Here is a 10,642-nt window from a genome sequence, read left to right on the forward strand (position 1 = left end):
AGACAGCACACTGTCGTGTTTTCTGTCTGTCATAAAAAAAAGTATGTAAAATTTCGATTTTTTTTTTCTCCCAAAACATAATAATTTAAAAAACAATCCATTTTCTTTTACATAATATCAAAATCAAAGACCTGTTGAGCTGTTACCATCTTTTTTTTCTTTCCATTTTTTTTTTCTTTTTGGGTTTTTAAAGCCTTGTCCTTTTTTTGCAAGCTGTAATTGAATAAGAAGAGCTTTTTGTGGAACTTCCTTTTTAAAAAAAAAAAAAAACTGTGAAAGCTTCATCTTCAAAACCCAAAGTTTAGATTTTTAATATTTGGTGTAAATTTCGATTCGCCATTGAAGGGAAGCTTTGTTTTTCTTCGTATTTCAACAATGGTGTTAATTTGTTAGTTCTTTTTTCTTATTACAGCATTAACGGTTAACCCAAGAGAAAAGTTTCAAACACAACAATGGCGCTGCCGTCGTTTAATTGGTGGGGAAAAGGAAGTCATAAAGGAACTCCGGTCGTCGTCACAATGGAGAACCCAAACTGGTCAATGGTTGAACTTGAAGCTCCATCGGAATCCGATTTTCAAACGTCGACGGTCACGCAAGAGAAAGCGCGTGGTAAAAACGCGAAGCAACTCACTTGGGTACTCCTCTTGAAAGCTCACCGTGCCGCCGGTTGTTTAACTTCCGTTGCTTCCACATTGTTCAGTCTCGGTTCAACCGTACGTCGCAGAGTCATCTCCGGTCGAACCGACAACAACGACAGCTCTCCCTCGACCGAAAACAAAACTGTTAAAACCCGGTTCTATAACTGCATCAAAGCGTTTCTTTGGTTATCCTTGTTATTACTCGGTTTCGAAATCGCCGCGTATTTCAAAGGTTGGCATTTCGGTGCCCCGAAACTCCAATTACAGTACATTTTCACGGCGCCGTTCGGTGTTAGGGATTTGTTCGACGGGTTGTATACTCGTTGGGTTTTGATTCGGGTCGGGTATTTAGCTCCACCTCTTCAATTCCTCGCTAATGTTTGTATCATCCTCTTCATTGTACAAAGCTTGGACCGGCTTGTACTCTGTTTGGGTTGCTTTTGGATCCGGTTCAAGAAAATCAAACCAATCCCTAAAGAAGACGCCATTATTGACCTCGAAGAAAATGGTTTCTTCCCAATGGTCCTCGTTCAAATCCCTATGTGCAACGAAAAAGAGGTAATAAAAATTAAAACCCAGAAAAAACACACAAAAAGACCCTTTTTTAATCATTTTATGATAAACCCATGCTTAGATTTTGCTCCTTTTTTTTGTATTTTTGCAGGTTTATCAACAATCAATAGCTGCAGTTTGTAATTTAGATTGGCCAAAATCGAAGATTTTGATACAAGTATTGGATGATTCTGATGAGCCAGCAACACAGCTGCTTATTAAAGAAGAAGTACATAAATGGCAACAAGACGGTGCCCGGATTGTATATCGCCACCGTCTGATCAGAGATGGTTATAAAGCTGGTAATCTTAAGTCCGGCATGAGTTATGGTTATGTTAAAGAATACGAATTCGTTGCCATTTTCGATGCTGATTTCCAACCAGCACCGGATTTTTTAAAACGAACCATTCCCCATTTTAAGGTAACTGTTTTCCTTGATGTATCGTGTATGTTTTAGAATTAATTGGCAGTGAAATTAGTTGTGTTTCTTTTGTTGTTGTTGTAACTCTTACAGGATAATGAGGATGTAGGGCTGGTTCAAGCAAGGTGGTCCTTTGTTAATAAAGATGAAAATTTACTAACTAGATTGCAAAATGTTAATTTGTCATTTCACTTTGAGGTAGAACAACAAGTGAATGGTGTTTTCATAAATTTCTTCGGGTTTAATGGTACTGCTGGGGTTTGGAGGATTAAGGCGTTGGAGGAATCCGGTGGTTGGTTGGAAAGAACAACTGTTGAGGACATGGATATCGCGGTCCGTGCTCATCTTCATGGATGGAAATTCGTTTTCCTCAATGATGTCGAGGTATAGCTCAAGTTTTAGATATTGGTAGTTGAATTTAGCTGCCACTTTTTTTTTTAATGTTTTTCCGGTTTTTGTTATCTGTTTCAGTGTCAGTGTGAGCTTCCTGAGTCTTATGAAGCTTATAGGAAACAACAACATAGATGGCATTCAGGACCGATGCAGTTGTTTCGTCTTTGTTTGCCGGATATTATTCGTGCTAAGGTGAACGCTTTTTTGAAACACTTTTAAAACCCGTAATTCTTGATCTATTCTTATTGTTCTTGTTGTGTATTTCGATGGATGCAGATCAGTATGTGGAAGAAATTCAATATGATCTTTCTGTTCTTTTTGCTTCGAAAGCTGATCCTACCGTTTTATTCGTTCACTCTTTTCTGCATAATTCTCCCCATGACAATGTTCATTCCCGAGGCCGAGCTTCCGGCATGGGTAGTCTGTTATATCCCTGCTACAATGTCATTCCTAAACATCCTTCCAACCCCGAAATCATTCCCATTCATTGTTCCTTACCTTCTTTTCGAGAATACCATGTCGGTGACCAAGTTCAACGCCATGATCTCCGGTCTTTTCCAACTTGGTAGCGCATATGAATGGGTTGTTACGAAGAAATCAGGTCGATCATCCGAGGGTGATCTTGTATCCTTGGTCGAGAAAGAAATAAAACAACAGCGCGGTGAATCCGAACGCAATCTCGACGAAACAAAAACCAATATTCTTCGAGAACAAAAGAGTAGGCAAAAGAAGCATAATAGGATGTATACAAAGGAACTAGCTTTAGCATTCCTTCTATTAACAGCTTCAGCTAGGAGTCTTTTATCAGCACAGAGTATCCATTTTTATTTCTTGCTATTTCAAGGGATATCTTTCCTTCTTGTTGGTCTAGACTTAATTGGTGAGCAGGTTTTATAGAAAGTGTGGTCGATGTAAATACAGGCGGACTCGAACTCAGGTGGTTACCAAATTTGAGAATTGGTATTGTCTGCTAAATGAAAACTTCCGGCGGAGAGGGTTGGCTGAGAGCGGTGTTCATCATCTTCTATCCTCGAGATTTCGGTTCTAGGTCCACCTGATACGAAGGAGAAATTGTGTTTTAACATTGATAGAACAATGGGACTCAATTTGGACATAGGTACACTTGAAAATGGTGATACTCTTTCAGCATGTCTCTGATTCTTTTGTAAGAAAAAATTGTTGTTCAAAAATCAATGAGGAATTCGATTACAGTTCCAAAGCATTGTGCATTGTTTTTATATACACACATACATATAGAGAGAGAGAGAGAGAGTTACCGAGATAGATTGCATTTTATCTCCTTTATTCAAAAATAATTAATTAATTAATTAATTTGTTTTTGAGTAAAAAAATGAAATGTAATCTATAATTTTCATGATGATTTTTCTTTTCATGATGATTTTTTAAAAAATTTATCTAAAATAAGCTTTAAAAATGAACTTGTTTTCATGTCTCAAAGTACCATTGAGATAGGAAAATGGTAGGTTTAAGCTTTTTTTTTTGAAATTAAGGTATCACTTACGGTAATAGTTGAGCAAAAATCGAACTCTTAAATGAGATGGTGACACAAAAATACGTAAACTGGGTAGGTGGGAAGCAAATGGGGTCCAACCAGTGTCCTAGTCATTGAACCGTGGGTTTGTAGCCCATACTCAGAGCTGGCTCACCGAATTTATGGTTGGGAAGCAGCTGGACCACACTAGGACATGTAGGATGGGATCCCCCATGGATTGTTGTTTTTCCTTTTTCCATAATATATTTTCCCAATGAGAGTTTTCTCAAGAAAATGACAAAAGAACAAAGAAAATTGAATTGATGTTAATTGAAAGCAAAGGAAAAACAGAACATGTTTCCGAGGATAGATGAGATGAAGGTGGAGTTTGTGCATGAACTATGACTAAAAAGTCAATTGGGGAATGTCTTTTATTTACAGTTTTTACATTCTCAAGGGAACTTTAAATTCAATGAAACTGAATTCTGAGAAAAAATCTGAAATCCATGGTCCAGTTTCAGCATGCAGCCAACAGATGCAACAAGTGGCATCAAACACTTGTACGACAAAAATTTTAAATAGGTTCATGTCTATACATTAATTTAACAATTTAATTCATATATTTTAATTTATTCTATTAAAAACTGTTAAAAATTTTCGGGTTTTATCATATAAATTTGTTTTATTATTTATGTAAATTAAAATTTTTTGTAATTGTTATTTTAAACAATATTATTTTTAAAGTTTGAATTTGAAAATTCATCACTTACCTCATTTAAAGTTATTCTAATTACCAAAAAAGTGGATTAAGAGGATTATCTAACCTTGTTTGTGATTTGGATTAAGCCAACATAAATGCACAGAGGATGACACCTTTCACGATTCAATGAACCATAATATATACATGAATTACATAGATAAGGAGAGGATGATTTGCTATAATCGTAAAATTCTGATATAAGATTCAATAAATTAAGATCTATCATGTTAGATGATTTAAGAATAAATCAAGAATAAAATTATATGCGGAAGCGTATCTAAATCTATTGATATCTTGAAATATTCAAGTCTTATGGTTTTAGTCTTCTAAATTAACACACAAGTAATTTAGAGAAGGTGTCTCTCTCTCTCTCTCTTCACGAGTGTTGTTAGAGCCGAGCCCTTTAGCTCCTAAAAGCGACTTCACTTCCACTCATATAGATAGATAGATCCCATCGAGAGTGTTTTCATAAATATAATACTCTGACATATTTATGTTATGAGTCTATTAAGAGTATAATGCTCGTCCTTCCATTTATCATTACGTATACCTAGCACTTTTCATACTGGGATGATATATTATTTAATATTTATATTGCTAGCAGTCACATATTGATGATGTATTTTGTCTCATTGAACTCAAGACTTGACGTTATACCAAGCGTTGAGTCGATTTCCTATCATAAGTGACTAAAATATTATGGGCTTGTACCTCATCCCAAAATTTTCACATAATTATGTTAATTTTCTACACCTCACAACGAAACTTTATATTTATTTACATCTTAAAAGTTCACAAAACCAACATCCTCACCGTATCTAATAATCTATTCCTTCGCTAAAGAATGCTATAAAAAATTACCTAGTCATTTTTTTTAATAAGGATAAGTATGTATGTCATGGTCATGATAATGACAATCAACACATTTTCAATGAGTTTTCTATGACAATTTTTTTTCTTGTCTCAAGTTCTCAAGCTTCCCTTTTAATTCATGATTTTCTTTTTCAAATGAATCACACTTTATTTTGGTAGCTTCTAAATCATTTTTTGAATTAATTTCAATTTCAAAATTCTTATTTAAAAAAAAATTTATTTTCGATTTTGAACCTAAAAATTATTTTCTTGTGTTCTGAATTCATGATCTCAATTTCTAAAACTAACTCATCAAAATTATCTTGAAATTCATCGAACTTTGAGCTTAGAGAACTTTTGAAAGTTATAGACTTTCGATGATGTTAATATTTTCCTCGATTGAGGTTTTATCTCTCGACTCTATTGAGAACTTTGGTGAATTCACAGAGTGAGAACACTTCAGAGTGTTTGAACAAACAAAACCAAGAAAATTAAAGAATTTGCCCAACCCTATAACTTATGGTATATAGGTCATTTACTTAACATTCTTCCCAGTAAATGACTTTTATGCCATATGTCATCGAATCGAGTCCAACTATACACAAATTCTTCAATCTTATTGGTTCCTATTCAATCATTCCGAAATATTCTATATAAATTTGTTAAGACTCAAATAGAATAACAAAAATCTCAACCAAACACAATACCGAACTTGTTGAAGACCCAAAACCCCACTAAGAATAGTATTTTAATTTGAAAATTCAATTAAAACACCTTAGAAATGAACATACAATTTGATGAAATTAGCCTTTTTTTCATTATTATTACAAGTTCTGTATAAATTTAAATTTAAATTAGCCTCTTAAGTTTTGTATAAATTTAAAGTCCCATCCATGTCTCTCGTAATGAGATTCAACCATAGCATTATTATCCAATGGACTAACCAAAAACATGTTTGGTTACCAAGAAAATTTGCAGAGGAAAAATGAGAACTTGATTACAAGAAAATTTTCTTAAAACAATTACCCAAGCTTTCAAAAACAACCATCAAACCCCCTACAAAATACCAATTACCAAAACAAAAAAAATTCCAACATCCGATATACATCATCTGTAATTCCGACATTTCATCTTTCCCTTGTCTAAAAATTAGGAAAATAACTTTTAACAGATAAAAAAAAACCCACCTATACACCTGAACAATTTTTTTGTTCTTCAATTCGCTTTTCCCATATAAGTTTAAAATCTGCAGTCAACTTGAAAACATTTCAATGCCTGGTTAGAAGGAACTAAGCCTTTTTTTTATTTGAACTTCTTCGATATGTCAAAGCCCCGGTTTTAACCGACCTGAAAATGATCCGAACTTGAAGTTAAAAACATGGAAAACCAATATAACAAAAATATAACTACAATGCTTGAATGAATGAGATACCAATTGGTCCCAAACTGTCCATCGCTGAACTCGAGTCGAATCCCATTTGAAAAAGATTTTGAAGCTCATTGTCTAGTACAGTCTGTAAGAAAACCGGAATTCGTTTGGATCAAAATGTTCTGATGAAGAACGGGCGAGAAAGGAAATGATTTTGATCCTTATATTGATTACCTGTGGTGGCAAGGGAGGGAATTGCGGATTTGTGTTTGGGATGCCCGAGATTGTTCCGGGAAAGATACCGGAGGAGAAAGGGTGAGAGGAGTTTATCCCGGGGTTGAACCCGACAACTGCTGCATTTCCACCTCGTGAATGAAGAATCTATTACAGGAGAGAGAGTAAGGATTCATAATCATTATTGATGGTATATATAATTTCTCAATTGTATTTGAAGAATTAACTTACATCCTTTGATAGAATTCTCTCTAAATCGATGTTCAGCTCCGGGTTGACAGTGGCAAGTTTCATCGACAAAAACTACAAAGAAGTAGAAAGGGAATAAATCATCGAAATATTCGGTCCTAAACATCATACTGCAAAAAACTGCAATACAACATTTCCAAGGGAGGTGCTCGTATTTAGTTACTGGCCTAAGCCAAGGATTTTACCGAGGAAAGAAAGACGGTCCGATTATTCAAATGAAGCAAATTTCCCTACTATACTTCTAGATTCGAAGTTTTTCTATAGTTCCTTAATTGTATTACTGTAAAACAAAAAAAACCGGTCATGGTTTCATACCTCAACCTGTTGTTGCAGTGACTGGACATAGTTGATTATCTCATCAAGCATTACAGCTTTCCCAGTAATCTAAAACAACAAAACCGAATCAAATAATCTATGATTTGTTTTCATTTTAAGTAAAGAGTCTACTATGAAACCATGATCGGTCTAGTTACCTTATTGCATCCCGGTACAAGTTCTTGAAGCAATTTCATCCTCTCACTTATCTTTTCCCTTCTCACCTACAATCGGAAATATTTCTGGATTCAATACGAAGCTAAAAACACAATAAACATCATACGTTTGATATGAAAACAATTAGTTACCCTTTCTGCCAAGCTGTGACTGTTTGTAGCCTGGCCCCTTCGAGCTCTAACATGGATGTAATTTTCTTTAGGAGCTTCTCCGGTTTGAGAACTGTCTTTAGCTTGTTTCACAACTTGTTTACCGCGTGAATTAGCAGTTGCATTTTGTTCGGTTTTCTGTTTCTTAGAATCATGTTCTTTTGGAACATCACAGCTTTCTCCTGAAGGATCCTTTTTCAGCTCTTCATCAGCATTCTAATACAAATAACAAAGTCGATTATAATCATGCTCGAAAATTTCAAAACTATTGTGATTCAATCAAACAATATACCTGGTTTGCTTCATGAACTCGTTTTCGACACTTCCCATTAGGTGAAGCACCAACAACACCCTCCTCTGAAATTTGAGGATCATCACGAGATTGCGTACTATTTGTCGAAGCCCTTTCAATGCCACCCTCATGATTCATAGCATAACCCTGGGTACAACGTGGTAAACTCATCGGACCAACCATTTCCGACAAATTCCCAGTACCAAATCCTTGGATCTTCGGAACCAACTCAACGAAACTCGGATCGGATTGATACTGGGAAAAATGGGAAGTCCCACAAATACCCTGATTCTCCATTAGGAGAGGGTAATGAGAATTGACAAATCCAATATGAGAAACCATTGAAGAACCACCTCCAAGGCTTTCACTTTGATTCAACGATACCATCGGATCCCAACCGGAACCAAAGAAAGGATCCGATGAATTCGAAGACTTGGTATTATACATCGAACTCAATGCCATTCCATCAACTTTGTCACACAAAGGGTTGTTAGTATTCATAAGGCTATGGTGTTTAAACCCTAAATCATCATTACCATCACTAGCCATAGCTCTAAGTTCCAACCCTAAAAACACCCCCAAATTCTAAGCTAACCTAGACCTGAACCAAGTTGATTTGACCAAGGAAAACAAAATATAATGTTGGCAGCTTTATAGAACTGAGAGGATGTTAAAGTAAAAAAGGACCAAATCCAATGCATCAGCCATGGAATCTCACAGGGACTAAATTGTTTACCTCTTCTCTTTCAAAAGTCCCCCCCAAGGATCAAAATCTACTCTTCTGTAAGACAAACAAAAAAAGATTGAATTTTTAAAAAACCAGATCCTAGATAAAGACCAATGCTTTACTAAGATCAAATTAAGGTAAAAACAACTTTAAAAAAATGAGAAAATAAAAGAAACCCAGATTCTAAATTTGATGATAATATCATAAATGAATGAACTTTACAAGAACTAGTACAAAGATGATGAAAGCAAAGTAAATCAATACCCTAAAACACTCTCCAAGAACAAAGAGAAGGGAAAAAAAAAACCCTTTTTTGAGAGACTATTATCAAAGCATCCAATTTTTTTTTTCCTAACTTTGAATTATGCAAGAACTGAAATGAGGGGGGCAGAGTCTAAATTCATAGTTCCCCTAAATTGGGTATTTTTTATGGTTACCTCTAAAAGCATCAAATGTTTGCTAAGCTTAAAATTCCACCTGAGGGAAACCAAATTCACCAACTTGGCGCTTGTACCAAACAAAGCATCAAATTCCAACCTTTAATATATATATATAAAGAGAACCTATAAGGCTAGAGAGAGAGAAAGCATATAAGAGAGACTGTGTTTTGATGTAAGAAAGATTAAAGATTGGAACTTTGCTTGTTTTTAAAAGACATACTAACTACTGCACTCAACTGCTCTTTGTTCCTAAATTATTACAGAACCTAAGCTACTTTTTTTGCCTTTGTTAAATTTTTTATCTTTTGATTTATTTATAAGTGTTTTTTTTCCCCTTTTTTCAATATTTAAACAATATTTAACTTAGATGCCATTGGAGATGTTCTTCTCTTCAAGGCCAAGCTAGCTTTGCTTCCTTCTTTGATCATTTTACTTTATTTATTTTTTTCCCATTACTGACACATTTTGCCAACTATTCTAAGACAGTCTTCTCTTTGCTGTTACTCACTTGTTTCTCTCTCATTGCCAACTAAGCCCCCCTCTTCATTTCTTTTCATAATTTTTAGCAATATTTTAAAAAAATCACATCAATACAATGTAGAAATACAACACTATGATTGTAGTTGGTATTATTATTAAAAAATATAATTTCGTATTATCTCTCTATTTAAAAACTTTCATTATTTTGGAAATTAGATTTTAAAAATTAAATTTTTTACTAATCGATTGTCCTTAAGGGCATTTAGATCGAGTAATATCTAGTAGTATGATTTACAAAATATAAAATTACTTAATCGTATTGCGTAATATATTACATTGTTTTGTTTGATTCGTTTAATTATAATATAAGATTTAACTTTTGTTTGACAAAATATAAAATTATTTGAAATTACAATTTACTAGTTTTATTATTGAATTATATTGAGAGTGAAAGTTAAGTCTGAAAATATAAAAAAATATAAATAGATAAAATGTTAAGTTTTTAACTAATAATAGACAAAACTCATTTTATAAATAAATATAATTAAATGTTCCTTGTGAGAATGTATATAAAAAATAAAAAAGGTTAATTTATGATTAATATTTATTATATTATATTTTGGTTTAATGAAAATGAACTAAAGTAGTTAAAAATAAGGTAAAAAATATACAATATTAAGATCGCTTCAATAAAGTCTCGACTTATATAGAAGTAATGGATAAAACTTTTATCGACATTAATTTAGCATGAATTTAAATCATATTACTCTCCTCTCTTATTTTGATATTGTATAAAAAATACTCCAATTATGACTTATTTTTGACATCTAAATACCCAAGTTTAATTTTTTTTCTCATAAAAAATCAACTCAATGAAAAATCATTAAATCAAGCATATAATAACTCATAATAAAATCTTATACTATTATTGATAAGATAATGTAATTTGATGTAAATGGCTCTTAATTATACATGATTTTGCCCTTGCTCATCATTTGATTCACATTGATTATCAATCATCCCCCACAAAACCCTCCTTTTTAACACAATCCAATTTCATATTCATGGAGTTCCAAAAAAATCATTTAATTATTCAAAAGTT

The 10,642-nt window shown here is 33.5% G+C and overlaps 2 protein-coding genes across 3 annotated transcripts; one reads left to right on the forward strand and one right to left on the reverse strand.

Moving 5' to 3' along the window:
- Window positions 1-3,223, forward strand: LOC108483981 (probable xyloglucan glycosyltransferase 12). The gene is made up of 5 exons (XM_017787563.2): window positions 1-1,196; window positions 1,303-1,611; window positions 1,705-1,995; window positions 2,083-2,196; window positions 2,281-3,223. Exons 1-5 carry the CDS (start codon window positions 453-455, stop codon window positions 2,899-2,901), a joined length of 2,079 nt encoding a protein of 692 aa, XP_017643052.1. The 5' UTR covers window positions 1-452; the 3' UTR covers window positions 2,902-3,223.
- Window positions 3,224-6,079: 2,856 nt separating this feature from the next.
- Window positions 6,080-9,624, reverse strand: LOC108483962 (transcription factor bHLH74). 2 transcript variants are annotated; one of them, XM_017787530.2, is made up of 9 exons: window positions 9,058-9,624; window positions 7,894-8,674; window positions 7,584-7,817; window positions 7,434-7,499; window positions 7,276-7,344; window positions 6,943-7,014; window positions 6,712-6,858; window positions 6,541-6,622; window positions 6,080-6,455 (listed from the first exon to the last, which is right to left on the reverse strand). In XM_017787530.2, the coding sequence occupies exons 2-9, from the start codon at window positions 8,440-8,442 to the stop codon at window positions 6,433-6,435; spliced, it is 1,242 nt and encodes a 413-aa protein (XP_017643019.1). In that variant the 5' UTR covers window positions 8,443-8,674; window positions 9,058-9,624; the 3' UTR covers window positions 6,080-6,432. The 2 variants fall into 2 exon arrangements, with proteins under 2 accessions (XP_017643019.1, XP_052886101.1); XM_053030141.1 differs by lacking the exon at window positions 9,058-9,624 and adding an exon at window positions 8,885-9,037.
- Window positions 9,625-10,642: the final 1,018 nt, after the last annotated feature.

This window comes from Gossypium arboreum, chromosome 6 (assembly GCF_025698485.1).
Source record: "Gossypium arboreum isolate Shixiya-1 chromosome 6, ASM2569848v2, whole genome shotgun sequence".
Lineage (NCBI taxonomy): Eukaryota > Viridiplantae > Streptophyta > Magnoliopsida > Malvales > Malvaceae > Gossypium > Gossypium arboreum.

Excerpts from the sequence above, each read along its gene's own strand:
- LOC108483981 (XM_017787563.2), top strand. The coding sequence starts at position 453 with ATGGCGCTGCCGTCGTTTAATTGGTGGGGAAAAGGAAGTCATAAAGGA. Across the intron at positions 1,197-1,302 it reads CTATGTGCAACGAAAAAGAG|GTTTATCAACAATCAATAGC; the intron begins GTAATAAAAATT and ends GTATTTTTGCAG. Across the intron at positions 1,612-1,704 it reads GAACCATTCCCCATTTTAAG|GATAATGAGGATGTAGGGCT; the intron begins GTAACTGTTTTC and ends TAACTCTTACAG.
- LOC108483962 (XM_017787530.2), bottom strand. The coding sequence starts at position 8,442 with ATGGCTAGTGATGGTAATGATGATTTAGGGTTTAAACACCATAGCCTT. Across the intron at positions 7,818-7,893 it reads GAGTTCATGAAGCAAACCAG|AATGCTGATGAAGAGCTGAA; the intron begins GTATATTGTTTG and ends TATTTGTATTAG. Across the intron at positions 7,015-7,275 it reads CACTGCAACAACAGGTTGAG|TTTTTGTCGATGAAACTTGC; the intron begins GTATGAAACCAT and ends ACTTCTTTGTAG.